This window comes from Colius striatus, chromosome 4, assembly GCF_028858725.1.
Source record: "Colius striatus isolate bColStr4 chromosome 4, bColStr4.1.hap1, whole genome shotgun sequence".
NCBI lineage: Eukaryota > Metazoa > Chordata > Aves > Coliiformes > Coliidae > Colius > Colius striatus.
The window spans coordinates 66,835,870-66,857,740 of NC_084762.1; the positions used below are offsets into that span (position 1 = coordinate 66,835,870).

The following is a 21,871-nucleotide window of genomic DNA, read 5'->3' on the forward strand; positions in this document are numbered from 1 at the left end:
TTTATCATCATCTGTCTCAGATGTGTGCAGAAGACTTATAAATGTCCAAAACCTTTTAGGAGCAGTTGAAAAAAATAAGTGGATGGTCTTTCAAATAGAAGCAAGTGGTTCAGTTGAAATTGAATGAAATTTGCATGCTAAGCACACAAATTATCAGTGGTCTGCCCTTTTAAAGGGTGCAATAAAAATTGTATTGTTGTTTTACCCTTTCATACTTTAACAAGCTGAGTTTTATGGTTTCGAACGCTCCAGTTAATCTTACTAGTGAGTCAGATATTTGATCTGGCTTCTAAAATTTTGGCCTTTTTTTTGTTTGTTTTCTTACAGGGAAGGTGAGTATCTGGAGATAAGTAAGGAAGTCTGGGTAGAGTTATAGAGTATACTGCTGTAAATGAATGGAAATGTAAGCATGAAAATGACAGTAACAATGCAGTAATTCACTGCAAGGAGTAGAATAATATGACGTTAAGTTACACTGACAGTTCTTTATCTGGGGATTTTTAGGTCTGATGGACCTAAAATTGGATACGACAGTGCAGACTGCCCATCCTCAGTCAATGGAGGAAGTTCAAAAGGCAGCGAAGGAAATTCACCCATACAGTTATCAAAGTTCTGCTATGAGTGTGGAACAAGGTACCCAGTGGAATGGGCAAAGTTTTGCTGTGAGTGTGGAATACGAAGAATGGTTGTGTGAACATGTTCTTAAAAGCAAAAAGCAAATGAGAAATTATTAGCATCTGCTATGTACTGCTGCGTGGAATGCTAGTGCACTTCTTCCAGTTTGACTTCATGCTGCAAACATGTTGAAATGATCATATTGTAATTTTCAGAGTGCAATCTTCTAGTTACAGTTATTTATGAGCAGATATATATATATATATATATACTGTATATACAAATAGCAGGTACCTGAAACTGTGCCATTCAAGGAAATAGTCTTTAATCTCTCTTGGATATATTTAGAATTAAGGTAAAACCATGTTAAGTAACTTAGGTAGCAGAAGTGGTTCAATGTTATTTTTCTTGTAAATCCTACTAGATAAAGGATTAGTTAAATCGCTTATGTAGGATAATACTTACACATAGGGAACTAGCCATGAAGAACTTGGGCTTCTCTTTGTGGAGGCATTTCCTTCATATGTGACAGTAACTTAGATGCTCTAAGTGAAAACAATATGAGCAACTGCTTATAAATTCCTAGTTAAAAGTGCAAAAACTCTGGATCCCTTTAAACTCTTTACCAGTAATATTCTAATGAGACTTTCCAGCTAATTCTAGGATTTTTTTTTTAAGCAATCGCAGTGGAAAAATTACCTGAGAATTCTGTTCACGTGTGAAAAAAGCAAAATTTTGTTTGTGGCTTTCCATATTTCATTTTCCAGTAAGAACATACTAATATTTTTACAGTGTTTATAAGGACAAATATGGTACCATCATTTTATCAAGTTCCTTTTGTTCAGAAATACTTGTCTTCCACCAGTCCTCCACCATGACTAGCATATCTAAAGGTTTTGCTCCTTTTTTTTTCCTTCCCTCATTTCCTGAAGGAGAGACAAAGTCTATGCCTATCCTACCTAAATGTTGAGCTCTTATTTTGAAAACAGCATTCTTGATGTATCCAGTACAAAAAAAGAGTTCCATAAAAATGTATGTTACTACAGCAGTATAACCTGATGCAAGAAGTTAACTTTTTTATTCTTATTCCTGTGCAAATAACACAGCTTACATATGAGTGTGTAGTGGAATAACTTTGCTCCAGAGATTTATGTGTTATACGTTTTTTATTTTTCAGTTTCCTGTATCCTTAGGCTCTAAACGCCAGCCTCTTCAAGTTAGTTAACAAACTTCGCATTAATTCATTGAGTAGAAGGGTCAGGTCCTGAAAGTAATTGCTGTTTTTATAAATTGTAGAGGCTAATAAAACCATTCACAAGCCAAATCACTTGCTTTGTACCTGAATGTAGTAATTTGGTGAAATTTTGCTTTGAAGTACCAGCACTATCTTAGTTATTTGTAAAAGGACAATCTGAAAGAACTTGTGCCTTTCCCACAGTAAATACATGTTTTTTGTCAGAAATGGTTACTTTCAGATCACAAACACCATTAGTATCAATTCATGTAACTTCTTTATTGCTTATGCAAAATATAATGTAGCGTTCCATTATAGTTGTTTGCCTGTTTGTTGTTCTATGGTCACTGTTTGCCTTTTCAAAACTTGTGATTCCTGTCAATGGGGACGATTTTGAAGAAAACATGATTGAAGGAAAGCATCTCCAAAGCAGGTACTTGGAGGTCTTGGAGGAAGAGAGGTTTAAGAGACTTGATGTAGTCAAGTTGCAGGATACAAACTACTGATGTTTTAGAATTAGTGTAGCAGTGTGGAATTGTCTTACAGTTGTTATATAAAGTAATTTTTAGAAGTTATCTTTCAGTATAGTCTTCTTATAATATGCATAAGCTGCTTGTTGAACATAGTAGGATTGACTGGTAATTATAATTTGAACTGACAAATCTTGTCCAAATTATGTTCTAAGAAGTTTAGGTTCTAGAGTCCGTATTTGGGCACATTCATATCTGTACCTGGAAAAACTGGAATCCCGAATCCTGGGCATAGATGAGCCTACTTTAGAAAATTTGCCCTAGGCTTGGGCCATGGAGGTCTGGAGACTGAATTATTGCAACATGAGTGTCCATCGACAAAGATACAAGTGCTGTTAGTTGATCAGTTGGTGATTCTACTGAGAAATTTATTCCTTTGTGTGACATGATCAATTTCCAGTTCTTGTTTCTGCTGGAAAAATGCATTTTACAATTTATTGAAAGTTCTTCCTACAAAAGGATAATTTAGAAAGGAACTAAATACTTGCCAGGTTTTCCAGGAACTGTCTAGAAAAAAAAAACCCAAACATATTGAGTGTTTCTCCTTTGAGTTGTAGGTGGCAGATTTGATAGCTTCAAATCAATCCACAGCTGAGTAATTATACAGTTACCCTAATTTCTGCTTTTTGAGCTGTTGGTGTAGCTCTTTGCTTCCAATGCAGCATTTAGTAAATTACTTGAGTGACAGATCATTTACTTCATTTACACTTCTGTGATTGGTAGCAAGGACTAGACAGGGGATTAACCTGAACTGAAAGAGGAATTTTAGAAAGATTTCCTGAATTTTTAATTTGGTCTTACAAGGAGGTGTGGTGAAACAGAAATGACTGTTGCTAGTGACATTGGATAGTATGTAATGAAAATATAATTGACTGTGTTATTTACTACTGTATAGTGAGATTATTGGAGGCCTAGTACATTTCCACTTTATCTGGTCTTGTTACTGAATGACAGGTTTCTAAAGTCTTTGCTGTTACACACGGTAGGTTGTGTTAGGTTATCAGCACAGATTGCCGTAATTCCATCTCCATGGAATGCTTGCTAGGAAGCAGTAGCTTTGGTTTTGTAATGCCCCTGTGGAACTGAACGTAAGAAACAAATGTGTTACATTTAAATTAGACTGTTAAGGGAGATAGAATCTGAATTTTGTATCTTTGGGTATGTGTGTCAGGAAGTTCCCAAATTTATTAACAACGTAAGTCCAAGTTTCTTGCCCCAGCCCTCCCCTATGCTTTTATGCCTTGCTTGTCATGGCAGGAAAAAGAATGGAGAGATACGTGTATACTGAGAATGTTCCAAAATTTCTCAAGAATCAACATACTGATGATTGCAAAGATAAAACCCCTAGATGAACTATGCACTGGTGCCGCACTTCACTGATGAGTCTAAACTTAGCTAGTGTCATCCTCTGGATGCCTTGTTGGTAAATATTTATCTTAAAAGCTTAAATTCCTTAGAGTTCATGTATAAAATTAGGATGATATAATTACTCTGTTTAGCATCTATCTTTCCAGTGTGTGTGTGTATGTATAGAGGGTGTGTGTGAGCTCACACATGTACTTTGTGAGAACTCACAAGTTATACATATGTAGAAAGTTGTTTTGCCAAAGCAGAGTTGATAGAAAACAGGACTCAGTGCTACTGGAAGATAATGAAGCAGCAGTCAGTAGACTAATGTAGTTTCTAGCCATTTAAAAGCGAAATGTATTGACATGATTGTTTTAAAGATTTCTATACCGATGTCTGCCCCTAAGACTCTGATTTTTTTAATATCTGCCACTGTATCTTCCTAATGTGCTTCCTAAGATTCTTCCAGTCAATAAAAAAAAAAAAACCTTTAAAAAACACAAAAAAGTCAAATGTAAAGTCCCATATAAAAGCAAGGGACTTGCAAGGAAAGGCTGGTTTTGAGGTCTGGCCTGAGAGTGTTTGCATTCCCATTCTGTTTTGGGGAATATCTGTTACACAAGGGATATCTGTGCTAGAAAGGAGTTTCAGGATCATTGGAACTGTACTAATACAAGTGCAATGGAGTTACGAGAAATACCAGCCTCAATAGCAAAAACAACATAGCAGAAGGCTTAATCTTTATGTGATGTATCTTACACAAGTTTATATTTATGCATGATGCTCACGCCCTGGCTAGTTTCAGAACTGACATCTCTAAGTAAACGACAACTTAAGTATATGGTTATATAGATAACTTACACCCTTGGTCTTGCACGCCGCTCCGGGAAGGTGGGGCATGGGAAGGCACTTTACCGCCCTTTCAGCTCGTACCCACGAGAGGAACGTTGAGGCAGAACTCGTCGAGCCCGCCCGAGCGCGGCCTTTCGGCGGCGGAGCCCGACGGGCCGGCCCCGGAGCTCTCCATGGTGCTCGGGCGCAGCCGCCCCGCGGGGCCAGGTGCGCAGAGCAGCAGCGAGAGGTCCGACCTGGACTGTGAGCGTCACGGGAGTGCGCTGCCGTCCGAGAAGCCAGCGCCCAAGTCACCCCTGCAACTGAGACTTCGTGCCTGAAATGCAGTGTCCGAAGTGGATGGCTTCACGCTTAGCAGTGCAGTGGAAGAAGGTACGACTGCAGTAGCTTAAACACTAATAAGCAAGGCACGTAGCAGTGCACACTGCTGTAGGCTATGTACTTATAGTATGAAATGGTGGTGTCTGTGTTGTGAGGTTCTCAAGAAGTACTAGTTTCCATCACATAGACTGTATATGTGCAAACAAAAGGCTTGTAGCAAGTTTTATTTTAGTCTTGGCTGACAAATTTATGTTTTGTAAGAACACTTTTTGCAACTTTCTTTTCAATTTGACTGAGCTGTTTGGATTGTGTGACAGGGTAGAATTTTCATCTTTTGTGAAATTGGTTTTGGTGACTGGTGAAAATAATTGTTTTGCCTTTCAAGTACAGCTCATTTTAACTTGTGATAGTTTTGTTGCTAGTTTGTTTGGTTTTGTTTGGTTTTTTTTTTTTCAACTTGCTGGGTAAGGTTTGAGTTACCTAATTGTGATATTGGAAGAAATGATAGGTAAAATATTCTCCATCTGTATTCAACAGTTACTTGGTTTATATTTTCTTTCCAGTATTGTCAATATAACAGGTTACTCTTGCATACTGTTTCAGTGGGTTGTAGTTTGGTTTGGGTTTTTTTTAATGTCATTCCAAAATATACATTTCTAAGGGATCCTACTTAGCCCCATTCCATTTCATGTTGCCAGAAAACAGCTTATGCAGATTTTATGTTAATTGGTATTTCTTCTTTACAAAAATTAATAGGGAAATAATATTTCTCCAATGTGCTTTTGAGTCAGCAAATCAAATATTCAGTTAATATAGCTGAATGTAGAACTTAAGTTCTAAGTAGTGGCAGGTGATTTACCATAGGTCTATATTTAGATTTCTGGCAGAAGTTTGAATGGATTTGGGTCTGATCTGCAAAGCACCCAGTATTCAATGACTGTTACAATACCTATTTGATATGATTGTTCTAATGCTTGGTGTTCAGCCTTCATATGATACTTAATATGTGTATTCGTAAGTTTATTTATTGATGTTCCTTGTTTTTAAATGAAGCATTCATTCATGTGTTTGAGGTGCTTAATTTTGCCCGTTGCGTATATTATATTTGCCTTGCCCCTCAGAACATTGAATTTGTGTGTTTGTAACCATCCATGGTTGTTTTTTTCCAGAATTCTTGGGTTTCTTTGCATCTTACTTGGTATATTATGTTCTATTTTAAAGTGTCAATTATGTTATGATTAATAACTGTAAATCACCACTTAATGCTGATTTGCCACTTGTTGATAATAAAGTGAATATGCCAATAAAACCATTTGTGATGCACATATTTTTGTACCCAGATGTGAAATTGTCTTAAATAATATAGGGGTAGAGAATATTTCAACCTTCTGAATGTTGTGCTATCTTTGGTGTCAAATACACCAAACCTGGTGGGAGGACCATCCACTGTCTTCTCCGAGTGTTTGGGAGAGAACTACTTCATTATTCCTTTTCAAAGGATAGAGGATTTTTTTAATTAACTAGCAAGATGAGATTTGGATTCCTCAGTCACATTGAAAACTACTCTACACCACATATTTATCAGTGTGATCTGCATACGTAAAGTTAGTTCTGTATCTCTTCCAGAGTGTAATGTATTTATAGAGTCTCACTGTGATACCTGTAGTAAATATTCTTTCTTCCTTTTTCTTTTAATAAGGCAGTAACGTATAGTACCTAAGCTTGGTCTGGGTTTCTTCACTGTGAAATTAGAGCACTATTTTGTTGATGAAATAAGTGAACAGGGAAAAAAAGGAGAAGTTATATATGTCCTGTAAAATTCACTTGTGTGAGCATAAATCAGAATAATTATTTCAGTTTTTTTTAGTTTTTCTTTTGTAAATAGAGATGAGTAGAGACCAATACCTCTTTTCTTTCCTCTTTTAGAGGAAAGTTCTTGCTACTGGCCTCTTTTTTTTCACTTCACACACGCTTTTCAGAAGAAGGCAGAATCAGAGAATCTCAAGGGCTGGAAGGGACCTTGAAAGATCACCTAGTCCAACATCCCTGCCAGACCAGGACCACCTAGAGTAGGTCACACAGGAACTCATCCAGATGGGTTTTGAATGTCTCCAGAGGAGACTCCACAACCCATCTGGGCAGCCTGTTCCAGTGCTCCATCACCTCACAGGGAAGAAATTCTTCCTTGTGTTTCTTTGGAACCTCTTATGTTCCAGCTTGTACCCATTGTCCCTTGTCCTATCATTGGACATCACTGAGAACAGCCTGGTTCTGTCCTCCTGACACCTACCCTTCATGTATTTATAAACATTAATGATGTCACCTCCCAGTCTTCTCCAAGCTGAAGAGCCCCAGCTCCCTCAGCCTTTCATTATAAGGGAGATGCTCCATCATCTTGGTGGCCCTGCACTGAACTCTCTCCAGCAGCTCCCTGTCCTTCTTTAACTGAGGGGCCCAGAAGTGGACACAATATTCCAGATGCGGTCTCAGGAAGGCAGAGTAGAGGGACAGGAGAACCTCTCTTGACCTACTGCCCATACTCCTTCTAATACACCCCAGGATGCCATTGGCCTTCTTGGCCATGAGAGCACATTGCTGGCCCATGCTCATCCTGCTCATTTTTCCCTCAGTTTGGATAATGTCCATTTACATGCCAAGAGTCTGACAAATCTCTTGTCACCACTGACATTCCGTGATATTAATCATGCTGGCAGGTTCTGTATTCTAGGTCACTGTGAACTGTGCCAATCAGATAACAGGAGAAAAACAGAACAACAAAAAAAAGCCCTAAACACACACATACACACACACACAAAACACAAGTACCATGTAAGTGGGTGATGAATGAAACCCGTCTTAAAGCCAACATCTCTGCCTAGTGCAAAGCTGAAGAGATCGAAATAGAAGAAAACATATAGCCATCTAGGAGAGATGCATCCACTCCTGCATCTTCAGCTAAAAAACTGCAGCTGCTAACACCTGCCTGGTAGTGTGAGATTTGAACATTCTCTTCCAGTGGCCTGCCTTGATCTGGTTTCCTGAAGACCAGTATTTTTTCATTCTCTTTATAAATGATGGAGCACTTGGCTTATTTTTTCTGGTGCATTGTTATCTTGCTCACAGGGATTCATCACCCCTTTCTGCTTTCTCATAATCTCTTGCAGCAACAATGTTAAAATGCTGTTTACTTATTAAATAACAAAGTTGTTTTCCCATGACAACTGTAGAAATTCCATGTATTCCTAAATCCCAGTTTTCATCTACTTGTATTCCTCTTTTACTGTGACCAAATAAATACATAAATAAAAGCGCAAGGGAGGTAGATGTGGTGATACCCTGCAAGGGCTTCATCCATCATAATTTAAATTTCTGCTCTGGATCTAACCTTGGTGTTTTCCCCCGGCAGGAGCCAAAACGGCTTGATTTGCCTTAAGGTTAAGTTGTGAGCTGCTGCTCAAGACATTTAAACTGAGTGAACTTCCAGTTCTGAGGCAGCTAATATTGCATGTGTGGTTTTGTTTTAATTCCCACTGACGTTTCCTTGCCAAGTGGTTATTAGGAAATAAAACCTGGCTTTCATCTGTTCTTCAGCCTCAGAGACAAATTTAGTCCTCAGACTCCCGGGACTTCTTTCAGTAGAAGGAATTTCCAGAGAAATCCTTAAATAGTGGTTGCATTCTGTTATCTACATTATGATATTGGGAAATCTGTTTTCCTTTCTTATTACATAACGATCTATGGGTTGGGTTTAGGGGTGGGTTTTCTCTCCAGTGTTTGATGTTAAAGTAGCAGTCTCTTACATTGAGAGCTGAAGAGAATATAGAAAGTTTCAGTCACAGTTTTACAAAGATGCTACTTCTACCTCAAGAAATCTCTTCACTATAAATAAGGGGATGTATTCAAGGAAATTGAAACAGTATGTTTGGTTTGCTCTTAACCTCTTCCCTCACCATTAGCAGTAGGGCATGGATTCAGTACAGCCATCTCACTCCAGTCAAAGGAGATCTATACAGTTCTTTGAAGCCCATCACACCATTTTTTCTTTTTTTTCTGAATACCAGAATTTTTTTTTTAATAGTTCCATGGAACACTTCTTTTAGCACAGATAATGTATGTTACCTTACTCTGAACCAGAAAACAACTAAAGATTTCCCAAAGTATTTAGTCAAAGGCAAATATCTGGTATGGAAATGTGTACCTAAACTGTCCAGATTACAAGCAATGATGAAGTTAGGGATTTTATAAGGGGAAATCCCAAACAGCTGCAGGTTACGTCACCAGCTGTGCTTTTAATGACTAGCTGTGGAAAAAGCAGTAATGACACCCAAAAAGTCAACAGCCTGATTTCATACAAGACAAATATTTTATTACCAAAGGAGTTATAATATCAAAGTAAGAAACTGCAAAAGAGTTATAAACAACTATAAAAAATACTTTCCTTTATCCAAAATTAAATATGAACACTTTATTAGTTAAATGCCAATATATTATTCTCTGAAAATATTCACATATCTTAAGTCATGTTTGCCTAACATGTTAAACACATTGTATAAAATAATTGCATATAAGAAATCACAATCTGAAGGTAACACATTCTACCTCCTGCAGCTGACTCAAGGATAACCAAATACATAAGGCTAGTGCTGTTTCCAGTCAGCTGAACAAACTTACATTCAGGAATCTCCTTTTTTTTTTTTTTGCCTTCCATAGATCTTGCTGTCTGGCCTCTACTTCAGACAGTAAAAGTGTGCTACACGTTGCTTAAAAATCCCAAGTCTTTCAAAAAGTGAACCTTTTCCCTGTTTTTCCAAAGCTAACTCAGCTTGCACACCCGTCAGCTACCCACGCTGAAAACATTATTGCATCAGCAGAACAGACCCAAGATCAGCTGCTTGTTTGGTAAATTGATCCTTTCGGTCCTTTATGTGTTTTATATAAAGAAACCAGCTACTTTTCCGTACCCTTTTCTTCACCTGCACCTTCTAAGATGGTTTTATAGATTGCAGTAGACACGCAAGCAGATTGCTTTCATATGACAGTATTATAAAGTTACTCAAAAGATCAGAAAATTTGAAGTAGTCTCCTGAGCAGGAAGGCAGGACACAACCTCCTGCAGAGTTTTAGGTTTCAAATGCTGATCTTTTATTTCTGCTTCTTGCACTTCAGCACCTTGGTTTAGCCATTTCTGTTTAGTCCATCTCCAGGAACAGTAGCTTTCCATCAGAAGTCTGGCATAAAGTGTTCATATAAGCGAGCAGAGTTGAAGAATGCATATAAAATGCAGAGATACCAAATAATGCCACTTTGAAAGAAAAGAGCAGGATGTACCCAGGATCACCTGGAAATTATTTTTTCAAATTTATTCCAGCAGGATCGAAGGCTAGATATGTTTTCTTTCAGTTCACAGAGTTCTTGGTTGCATTTCTTTTTGGACTGATCACCTGTTTCTGTATCTTCTTTATTACGTGTATTTATCTGCGGGCAAACCTGGAAAAGAATAGGGTGTATTGTTAATTAAGAAGTGTTTGTTCTCATCACATGGACGTCTTTTAAAACAAAGAGATTCCATTACATCTCAATAAATAATGGAGGGACTTTACAGGGTAATTAAGCCAAAAAAGCTGGGCTGCTCACAAAACACAACTTGCAGCACTCGGATGCTCTTGTTCTGAGCGCAGCCCTGCTGCTGGCCCTGCTCACTGGACTGGGAGAATGTGGCTTTAACAGACAACAAATATAGACAAGTGAAACTAATGTGTGCAACTGAGAACATGTATATTCTCTGCCTCATTTAAAATTTATCCACCATTATTTGAAGGGCTGGAAAAATAAAGTCAATTAAATTGTGAGCCAAACGTCAGAAGATATGACTCTATGTGTGGTACCGTGAGACTGATGAACAGACCTGTTCCCAGGGGCTGATGCCATGGCCCAGTGTTCATCTCAGAGATAAGCCCCTGGTTCTAGTCCACATTCAATGATTGCTCATGATTTCTGCCAAATGACTTCATAAAACTATGCAACTCTGTCCCCGCTTCCAGCCTCCTCTTCTCTAGGCTAAACGTCCTTGGGTCCCTCAGTCACTCCTCATACAACTTGTTTAGCCAGTTCTCCATCCACTTCACTGTCCACTCATCCAACCCACACTGCCTGAGCTTTCCTATAAGAATGTAATGGGAAATGGTGTCAAAAGCCTTGCTGAAGTCACGGTAGATGACATCCACTGCTCTCCCCACATCTAGTCAGACAGGTACCCTCTCATAGAGGGTTATCAGGTTGGTTAAGCAGTATTTCCCCTTGGTGAATCTGTGTTGAGTCCTCCTGATAACCATCTTTTCCTTTTTGTGTTTACACCTGACATCCAGGATGAGCTGTTCCACAGACGATTAAGGGAGTGGAGCATCTCCCTTATGATGAAAGGCTGAGGGAGCTGGGGCTCTTCAGCTTGGAGGAGACGGAGGGGTGATCTCATTAATGTTTACAAATACATGAAGGGAGGATGTCAGGAGGATGGAGCCAGGCTGTTCTATGTGGTGTCCAATGATAGATCAAGGGGCAATGGGTACAAGCTGGAACATAGGTTCCAAAGGAACATAAAGAAAAACTTTTTCACTGTGAGGGTGACAGGCCACTGGCACAGGCTGCCCAGATGGGCTGTTGAGTCTCCTTCTCTGGAGACATTCAAAACCCACCTGGATGAGTTCCTGTGTGACCTACTCTAGGTGGTCCTACTCTGGCAGATCCCTTCCAACCCTTAAGATTCTGTGATTCTGTGACCACCTTTCCAGGGATGGAGGTGAGGCTGGCCAGCCTGTAGTTTCCTGGGTCCTCTTTCTTGCCCTTTTTAAAGACTGGAGTGACATAGGCCTTCCTCCGGTGCTCAGGTACCTTACCTGTGCTCCACGATTGTTAAAAAATGATGGGAAGTAGCTTTGCAATCACATCAGCCAGCTCTCTCAGCACTCGTGGGTGCAACCCATGGATTTGTGGGTGTCCAGCTTGCCCAACAGGTCTCTAACTCCATACTCATTTACCAAGAGAATGTCTTCCATTCTCCAGACTATCTTACTGTCCTCCAGGGGCTGGACTTCCCAAGGGTCAGTCTTGGCTGTAAAGACCAAGGCAAAGAAGGCATTCAGTAGTTCTGCCTTCTCTGCAGCCTCTTTCACCAGGGCACCCTCCTTGTTCAACAGCAGGGTCACATTCTCCCTAATCTTCCTTGCTGTCTATGGGCTTTTGGACATTGGCCACTATTTTTGTGTTCAATATTTTTAGATCTAACTGTTCTTGTTGAGTTTGAGATACTGTGGTTAAAATAAGGATTAAATGGATTATCGAAAGGAAACTCCCACTAATTTTTGAAACAAACCAAGTTAAAAATTAATCTTGGTGTAGAACCCCAATGAGAAGTAACAGCTATGATTTTATACACTAGAGAAGTTAAAGGTCTTTGCACAAGTGTGGTCTTTGCCTTTTACTAGAGCATTAACTCAGGTATTTCGGTACTGAACCAGCATACCTACCTTCACTATAGACTTCCAGATCATTGTCTAACAGTCTTTGCACTCAGCTTAATGTCTATCACAAGAGAGATGCTATAAATTCGTCATGCATATAATGTGCATCGTAGTTGTACCTTTGAGAGGTAGATATGAGAGTCTATGCTCAAGAGCTCTAATCAATAATTCACATACTTCCAAGGAACTGCAGGCCATTGCTACCACTCACCTTTTCTTTTTTATTTCTTTCACATTTGCACTGTAGAACCTGTAACGTCCCACATGAGACTAATGCTGCTTTCCATCTAAAGTCTTTGCTGATTTTTTGCTTATGAAAGAATCTGAGCATGTTGCATGCCATACTCTGTAGTGATTCTATTTCCTGTAAAGACAGAACAAAAAAGTATGTCCTGAAAAGTTTGCGCAACATTAATTCTTTATAATGTTGGTTTGTGTTTTAAAAAAAGCTCCAATAGTTACCATTTTTTTTAACTTCCATAGTGCCAATCATAAGTTTTCTGTACTATCTTGGATTATAAACAAATCTTTATAGTAGGAAAAAAACAGCATTTCCTGGATATGGAATTGCTTAATATTTTAATTTAAAAAACATAATTTACTTGAAAAATTGCACAATTCCAAATTTTAAAAAGGAACAACCCTGAATATCATAACTTGATTATTAAAAGGTAGCATTACTCTCGATCACAATGTGCTATTCAGGCACTGGACTGTATCAAAGAACCTATTTGAGTTTGTATTCTCTGAAGAAAATTCTGAGAAGATAAATTTTACCTGAGTATCATTGCAGAAAAACACTTTGTTATTTTCATGTTTTTTATTCTTGCAGCACCTGTCACGATACTCTGCAGACATATTTACCTGAAAAATATATATGTTAAAACATGGAAGTACTTTAAATCAAGTAAGCTGAGTTTCTCACAGCTGGCAATGTTCTATAGCATCTCCTCAGGTGTAGCAGGGTCAGTGTCCAATTCTGAGCTTTCTGTTGGCATGCTGACAAAGAAAATCCCAGTCCAGCTACAATTTCTAAAGGTGTTCACAGGATCACACAGAATCACAGAATGGCTGAGGTAAGAAGGGACCTCAAGAGGTCCCTTCAATATGGTGCAACCCCCTGCTCAAGCAGGGACACTCACAACAGGCTGCCTAGGACCACGTCCAAGTGGCTTTTGAATATCTCTAAGGATGGAGACTTCACAACCTCCCTGGAAAACCAGTGCCAGTGCTCAGTCACCCTCACAGTGAAAAAATGTTTGCTGAAGTTCAGAGGGAACCTCCTGTGTTTCGGTTTTTGCCCACTATCTCTGGTCCTTGCACTAGGCACTGCTAAAAAGAGCCTGGCTCTGTCCTCTTTGCACTCTCCTTCAGGTATTTGTACACATTGATCAGATCTCTCCTGAGCCGCCTCTTCTCCAGGTTTAATAGTCCCAGCTTTCTCAGCCTTTCCTTAATCTTTATGGCCCTTTACTGGACTGTCTTCAGTAGCTCTGTTTCTCTCATACTGAGGAGCCCAGACCTGGACTAGAATCTATTCATTCTAGACCTTCATATTCTGTTGAATTACTTGGTTCTTTGTAATTTTGAAACATACGGGAATATTCAAACCTTACATAGCCATCAAATATAATATTTGTCTCAATAAATACTTGTCCCAGGCCTCGATACAGATTGTAGTTTGTAGTTTGCTTTACATACGCACTAACAGAAGATATCCTAAGCAGTATCACTTGCTCCCTTTGCATGACCATAATCTTTTATCAGTGGTTTATTCTCTCTTTTTTTTTTCTTTTACTTTCATGCTTGTCATCAGGATGACACTTGTCATGGTTTAGCAAGGAGCTATTTTTGCTTAGTAATGAGGAGCAGATTTCACTGAAGACACAGTCAAGGTTTTTGGACTCTCCCCTGGCTCCTGGGTTCACACCCACCTCTGGCCCGGCTGGGCCAATCTGACGCCTCTGTGATCACTATTTAGGGGATGGGAATTTGAATGGCTTGGCAGGAGGTGTAGCAGCAATACAAGATGGAGGCGACCACACAGACCTCACAGTCAGAGAAGGAGGAAGGGAAGAGGAGCACTACACCAGAGACCCCTCTGCAAGTCATGGTGAGAATGCAGGCTGTGCCCCTGCAACCCATGGAGGGCAATGGCAGGACTGAGAGCCACTGAGAGCTCTGGGTGGAGTGCATCCAGATGGACGAGAGACTGTGTGGGGAGGTGGCCATGGCACAGGCCGTGCTGGAGAGCCTGTGCACCTCAGAGCAGCCCCACACGAGAGGCAGAGAGGAGCTGCAGCCTTTGGGATAAATGCAGATCGATGCAGCCTGTGCAGGGATGCCGTGTGTGTGAGGTACCCCATGGACGTGCAGGGAGGACTGGTGCGGAGCCCACCTGCCCTGAGGAGAGACAAATGGCAGAAGCTATCAGGAATAGACTGACTGAAACCCCCATTCCCTGCCTCCCTGGGCCGCTCAGGGGGGAGGAGGTAAAGACACCAGGATCAGGACTCTGAGCCCGGGAAGAAGGGAGGGATGGGAGGGGTTTTCAAAAACAACAGTTTAGGGAATTGAATACTCACTGACCAAGAAAAAAAACCCCAGCATTTGCACAATAATGTATATCTCCTTGTATCACAACAGAAAAAAGTTTTGCTGCAGTCACACAGCACCAAGACTTAAAATAAATAAATGAACAAATAATCACCATAGAAATATTTATCTGTGGCTTCATTTGCTCATTGTTACTGCATTTACCCATTTTCACTGGCTCCCTCAGATCGCCTTTAGTACAGTATAAAGTAACCATATCTAAAGGTAGTCTACTGGCTGTGACCTAAAGGAACCTAAAGGAAATTCTGGCCTCAGAAAAGACACCAGTGAAATTCTAATTAACTTAGAGAGGTCTAGTATGTAACTCACTAGTCTCCATAACTACCTCCAGACATCAGGCTGAGTGACTGAAAGTTATTTGCTTTGGCTCTGCAATTTCTGGGAAGTGTCTAGTGGACAGTTGCTATCACCCAAACAGCACTGTGATAATATTTGCTGTTAAATTATAGTGACGAGACTATAAACTGATATTACAGAGAAGACAAACGAATCTCTCTTAAACTGGGAAAAATACAGAAAAATGAAGAAACATGCACAGGAGTTGGTGGTGCATGACTGTTCTAGGAAATAAAAGCTTCAGAGTTCAGTACATTCACATTGCCTTTTACAAACTTTAATTCAATATGGTTATACTTATTTATTTAATTGGATAATGAGTTTAGTTCTCATACAGTCTCCTAAAAAACTCCATCTCCTAAAAATCTGTAATATTTATTACAATGCAAAAGACAAGGAGTTTCAAAATGCATCTGGAAGAATGGCACTGCTCCATTTAAATCCTTAATGGCACCCTGTGTCACTGAGTGCATCAGGCTTCATTCTGCATTTGGGCAGTGGCAAGGCATTGTCACCTCCATCCCAGGACACTCCTCCCAGCTTCCCTGACCCTGCAACTCCTGCAGAGCTGGGATGAGCCTCATGGCTTTCCACCACAGTAAAACAGCAGGATCTGCCTCCCAGAAGCTGTTATTCCTGTCATACCATTTTCTCTTACAGATCAGCTATCTTACAAACTGCTCACAAAGAGGGTTTCTTTTTGTTCTATGGGAAACACTTTGTTAGAAATAAGATGACAAACTAAAGGGTTTACATATCTGTTCTAATATGACCATGAGTATTTTCCCTAACTTTGGTGGATTCCTCAGGATAAGGTCATTTATCTATGCAGAAGTGCCTTTCTCTCTTCATAATCTCAACGCAACATGATCAGAATGTTTTTGAAGATAAACTGTTTCCTGACCCTAAAGGTATTTTGTTCCCAGATGACAGTTATGTGTCTTGTAAAGTTGGAAACTGCTGGCATAATGCTCTGAAGGAATGGTGGTGGTTTATGAAACACAATGGCTCCTGATTTCACCTTTGGAAAACCACTGAATATCACTTGTATTTCATGCAAATAGATCTTGATTTCAGACTGCAACAGAATGTTGAGTTCTCATTTAGTGACAAACTGGCAGAAAAATCCCCATTTTCATAAAAATGCCTCTGCTAATCCAACTGTGGAAAATGCTTTCTCCCATGAAAGTGTTCTTGACAGATGAATTTAATTGTTAGTAATTCAGGATGAAGAGTTGGATGGTAGGTTTTGGGCATGGTTCAGTAACCTGTTATGATGCTGTTTTGCAAAGCTCTTAATAAGCCTGTCAGGTAAAGCCATAACGGAGAAGATTTACAACTGAGAAAGATATTTTTTCTCTGCTGCCATCTAGAAAAGTTGATTCTTTGTTTCCTAAACAAGATATATTAATAGGTAAAACACAAAGAAACTTTTTGTTGTGTAAATTTTGTGCCTCTGTGCATTTGTATTCAATGGACAACATAAAACTTCAGTCAAGAAGTCTACAATTAGTAGAACAAAACGAGGTTGCGCAACACTTTCTTCTCTTGATAGGAGGATGTAAACAGAAGTAGTCATAAAATTGCTTCAGATAAGAGTTCTTTTTAAGGTAATATATTATACTATTTGGGGCCAAATTTGTACATATGTCCAAAGTACTTGTACGTGTAATTAAGCGGCATCCACAGGTTTCAGAGATTTCCAAAAGACTGAGTTACTGCTTCCCCTCAAATACAGCCACCATTCCAGGACAATATGTGATTTTAAACTGCTCTTCTTTCAAATGTCAATGATGGAGCTTTTAAAAATACATTTCTATTATTTGCTACCACCTAAAACTAATCAATGTTTTTTGAATGCCCAAAAGCTATTACCTACCAGCTCATCGATGTCGTGGCTTAGTATATTCTCATACTTCACACGGATTTCAGTGGTTTTATTTCCCATTGCACAACCAGATGAATTCACTGGAGACAGAACAAGGAGCAGTGGCAGAACCCGAAAGAGAGATCTAAAAAAGGCTGGATTGCAACAAGAGCAGTTAAATACACATTAAATGCTATAGGGTGTACAGTGTATTAACAAATTAATTCTGCAATCTATTAAAATAGTATAAAAGGGATCTTTGTACAACCAAATTACTTGTACCTTAAAGGAAGGATTCATCTTCATATTAAGATGCTATTTGGGCAGCTAAACACCCTCCTATCAAGGATGATTTAGCCGGCATGGTTAAAACCCTACAGGTGCTGAGCTGACCAGCATCTTGGTGTCTACTTGGGTTGAATTCATCCCCAGGCTTCACTGCAAACGTTGACAAGGTCTCTCCATTGCCCACAATTGGACCATAACCACCTAGTACATCTGTAGACAAGCAAGCATCTTAGTCAAATAGGTGTAGACATTCAACTGTCTTAATCTGCAGCTGAATCTCATCCTAATTGTCCATTTTTCTAATATGATAAATTTTACAAATGCTCATGAATGAGACTTTTTACATCAAAAGTGTGTTTAAGCACATTTTTGGGCTGACAAATGTACAAACCCATACTAGTAGCTATAACATAAGGTGGCAACACAACCTTCTCTGCAAGATTTTTGTAATCTTTGCAGTAAATCTCACTGCCCCTCACTTTGTTTCAGTAGACCACCTTGTTCAGATCCCTGGTCATCTGTCCTTGCATGACATCCAGGAAAATGTAAGTTCTCTGAAGACGGGCAAAGAGAAAAGCCCAAAATATTAAAAGAGCCTCGAGAGACTGACAGGGTAACTGGAGGCTGCAGGTGACTGGCCTGATACTGAGAATGAGGGAGACTGGGTACAGGATGGTATCTAATTATGAAGCCCATATTGGACTCTGGCCTATAGCTACACTGGCTAGGATGATGCTAAATGGAAGAGTCTGGAAAAAAAGCAGAGCTAGAAAATTCGTTTGGAGGATCAGCAAAGATCACAGCAGGTTCCTAGACTAGTATGAGCTGTTTCAATCGATCTCTGCTATTCAATAAAGACAACAACCACATATAGAGTAACTGGGGGGTTGCAGCTAGGAAAAGCAGCCCTGACCCTGGCTGCTACTTTCCTTTCTCTCCAGCAAGGATGGGTGCATTGGTTCAGCCAGTCCTCAGAGATAGATGTCTCTGGACTTAGCCGTCACTAGTAAATCCATCCTCAGAGAGAAATCTTGAGTAACTAAGAAGAAAGAAGTGAAACTTGATCATAACCTTCCCTGAGCCAGCTAACCTCTGTGAGGCAAGAACCATGGTCATACCAAGCACTCCTGCCACTCAGAGAAACACAGTATCTCAGCCCATCTCAACTGCTTCCCACTGCACCCTTGCTCCTTCAAAGCAGAAAGCACACTTTTCCCGGCTGTCAAAGCCTAACAGATTACTGTGAACATGCTGTGATGTATATTTCTGCCCTAGAAACAGGATTCAGATTTTTTTACCTGTACAAGCTGAATTCCAAAATTTACCTGTGGCAAGATGCTTGCCCAATTTTAATGGGAAACTTGATGGCATATTTCTAAACTTTTCAAATACTGATCAACAGAGGTCTAGTAATAGCTCAGAGAAAACCTACCCTGAATAGCTAAACAGATCCTACATGTATTAAATACAAAAACTAGGTAAGGCAAATCTATTCTGATCTTCAAACTCCAAGCGGATACCTGACTTCCACAGAGATTTACCTTTACAAATCTCTGTGCTAACAATATAATGCTAAGCAAATTATTAGTGTGTACTAGTGTGACTGAGATTTAATATTTTAAAAGAAGTTTACCTAAAAAACAAAAGCAAGAACTCAATTATAGGACATTTCTTTTTCACTATACCATTGCACCTCTCAATTCCAGTGCAAAAAGAGAACTGTAATGCTTGTTCTCTCCAAGTAACAGTGATACAAGCAACTTGGATGTGCTGCTTCAAAAACATGCTTCAAAAGACACAAATCAATCACTTAAAACTTGGTTTCTCCATCAGCAAGTGGAGATAATAGCTGAAAACTGCAATGTCACTTCTTTTATGCTTTGTCTGCATTGCAGAGATTGTGAATCCTTTTTAAATGAGGAAATTGCAGAATGAAAGCAGATAATTCCAAAAGTGATGTTGCACACTCATGAAGTCCCTTGACTCATTGCGGGACTGCATGTTCATGTTCACTTGTTCTTAAGAGTTCTCTGGAACCCATTAGGGAGCATCTTAAAAAGTTCCAGGAGCTTTTGACTGTAAAATAAAAGGATTTTTCTTAAAGTTAGGCAAATTCAAAAGAAGTGAAATCGATAGCATTCCATATGATCCACACTTCAAAAGAAAGGAAGTGTATCATTACTGGGAATAACTCATCCTTTCAGTAAACTCCCAAACCCTTGTAAGTTGTATCTGGAAAATCCCCAAAAATTCTCTGAGAAAAGCTGGGAAAGGTTAGCATTCCAGTATTTCCAAATGTAAAAAAGCCCCTCTTGCTCTTTCAAGGAACCTCCCCTTCTGTGCAGGCAGCTTGGAAGCGGCACTAGGGACGCGATGCCGGTCGGACTCTGCGGGCTCCCAGCTCTAGCCTGCCTGCGGGACACCCCTCCAAAACGCTCGCATCTCCACCGGTGGCCCCCGCAGCTGCAGCCCGCCATCCCTGCGGGAGGCCGTTCACAGCCAGTTTCCCCTTCCCCCGCCCCGCTGAAGCCGTGTGAAGGTGCGGAGCGGCGCGCCGTGGGTCCCTCCTGCCGCTAGCCCCGGGGATGGAGGCACCTGCTCCGGGCGCGCCCCGCGGCGCCGCGGCGGCCGCGATGAGGCGCGGAGCGGAGCGGAGCAGTGCTTCCCGGCAGCTCCGCCGCCCCGCACCGGCCCGCTGTCTCCGCCCGCTTCCCGGCACCGGGTGGGATGCGCACCAAGCGCTTTTACTTTCATTCTAAGGGGAAAAGGAAAAAAAAGGAAAAGAAAAAGCAAAACTGGGAATTTCCCTGACCGTCACCGCGGATTTAAAAGGGCACCGGGCGACACCGCGCCTGCACAGTAGACGAGGCGGCGGGGCTGGAGCACGGAGCGCGTGGAGCCGGTAAGGAGCCAGCGCGGCCAGGGCGCGGAGCGGCGCGGCGGAGCCCGGCGAAGCGCAGTCCGGTCCAGCCCATCCCATCCCAGGAGCAGGTGGAGCGGGGTGCCCCGGGAGCGAGGTTCTGCCCGCCGGCGCGGCGCGGAGCGGTGCGGGACGATGCGGTGCGGTGCGGTTCGGAGGGGCGGTGGGGCGCGGTGCGCGCTCCTTACCATGGGACATGGTCCGCGGGGGCGGCGGCAGGGAGCTGCGCCGGCGGCTCGGCGGTCATGGTGGCGGCGCGGTCCGGCCCATGGTGCCGCGCCCAGCGCAGAGGAGCGGAGCGCCGCGCCGCGTCGGGGGGCGAGCGGGGCCGCGGCGGCCGGGCGGGGGTCGGCGGGCCCCCGCCGCCCGCCTGCCAGCTGGGGGCGCGGGGCCGTCAGGCGCGGCTGCGGGACCGACGGGGCTTTGCGCTTCCCATGGGGCTTCGGCCGGCGCAGGCACTTTCACTTTCTGCTCCGCCGGCAGCCGCGGTGCTCCCCGCGCCGTCCCGGGCTCCGCGGCCTCAGCGCGACGAGGCGGGCGCGGGCTGCTGGCCGGCCTCCAAGGGAGGACTTATCCCCGTTCCGACACGGTGGGGGGGCGGCGAGCAGGGGCAGGGACAGGGGCCGCGGCGCGCCCGCAGCGGGACGAGAGCGGCGGACGGCGGCGGAGTCCCCGCGGGCGGCCCGGAGTGGCTGTGGCGGGGCCGTGCCGTGCCGGCGGGGGTTACATACAGTCCCGGCTACACGCCCAGCGCCGTCTGCGAGGCCAGGGAGGGAAGGATGGACCTTGGCAGTGTGCGTGGAAAGAGACGCTCATCCGCGGGGAGGAAATCCTTAAAAAAAAAAAAAAAATAACCCCAACGAACAAAGCAAAACGCAGGGTGAGAAAAATAAGCAAACCAACAAAAACCCCAGCGAACCAAAACCCAACGGTGCTCTGGAGTCGGTTTTTTGTGAGCTTCCCGCAGTGCCCAGATGCTTTCTCCGCTGTCCCGGCGTGGGTGGCGGGAGGCGGGACCGCCCAGGGAGCTCCCTCGGTCGAGGGTTATCCCTGGCTGCTGGCGTCGGGTCAAGGGCGCAAGGTGGACGGTTTGCTGCAAACTTCCACCTTGCCAACAGAGACATCTGAGAGGGTTAAGAGGAGTCGGTCAGTGGCTCAGGAAGGCGTTTCAGTGTAGAAGCAGCTCAGGTTCTAAAAGATGGAGCTGTAGCCAGACAGATGTGTTTTTCTAGGTAAATTTTGAAGGCAAAAGTTGATGTTTGGTGCAGGTGAAAAGCCTTGGAATACAACAGGCTATGAAATGTCTTCATAACATCCCCTTCTCTCACTCTACACAGTAGTTGAATTTTGAGTTCTACTATACTCTCTCTGCTCTTCATGAGCACAGATTGCTGACCAGGTAACACCTTTCCCTTCCCATAAAGATAC

General features: G+C 42.0%; 2 protein-coding genes across 4 annotated transcripts in view; one reads left to right on the plus strand and one right to left on the minus strand.

Moving 5' to 3' along the window:
- The window catches only part of ZC2HC1A (zinc finger C2HC-type containing 1A), a 36,862-nt gene extending 30,695 nt beyond the window's left edge, over nucleotides 1-6,167 (plus strand). The window contains exon 10 of one of the 2 annotated variants that reach the window (XM_061995091.1): nucleotides 505-6,167. In XM_061995091.1, the coding sequence (XP_061851075.1) occupies nucleotides 505-694 (190 nt within the window). In that variant the 3' untranslated portion in view covers nucleotides 695-6,167. The remainder of the gene's footprint in view (nucleotides 1-504) is intronic. The other variant, XM_061995090.1, reaches the window with a different exon arrangement.
- Nucleotides 6,168-9,382: 3,215 nt separating this feature from the next.
- LOC104552166 (interleukin-7) lies at nucleotides 9,383-20,714 on the minus strand. 2 transcript variants are annotated; one of them, XM_061995633.1, is made up of 5 exons: nucleotides 20,632-20,714; nucleotides 17,248-17,390; nucleotides 13,194-13,280; nucleotides 12,628-12,780; nucleotides 9,383-10,386 (listed from the first exon to the last, which is right to left on the minus strand). In XM_061995633.1, exons 1-5 carry the CDS (start codon nucleotides 20,639-20,641, stop codon nucleotides 10,234-10,236), a joined length of 546 nt encoding a protein of 181 aa, XP_061851617.1. In that variant the 5' UTR covers nucleotides 20,642-20,714; the 3' UTR covers nucleotides 9,383-10,233. The 2 variants fall into 2 exon arrangements, with proteins under 2 accessions (XP_061851617.1, XP_061851618.1); XM_061995634.1 differs by lacking the exon at nucleotides 13,194-13,280.
- Between the last annotated feature and the right edge of the window lie 1,157 nt (nucleotides 20,715-21,871).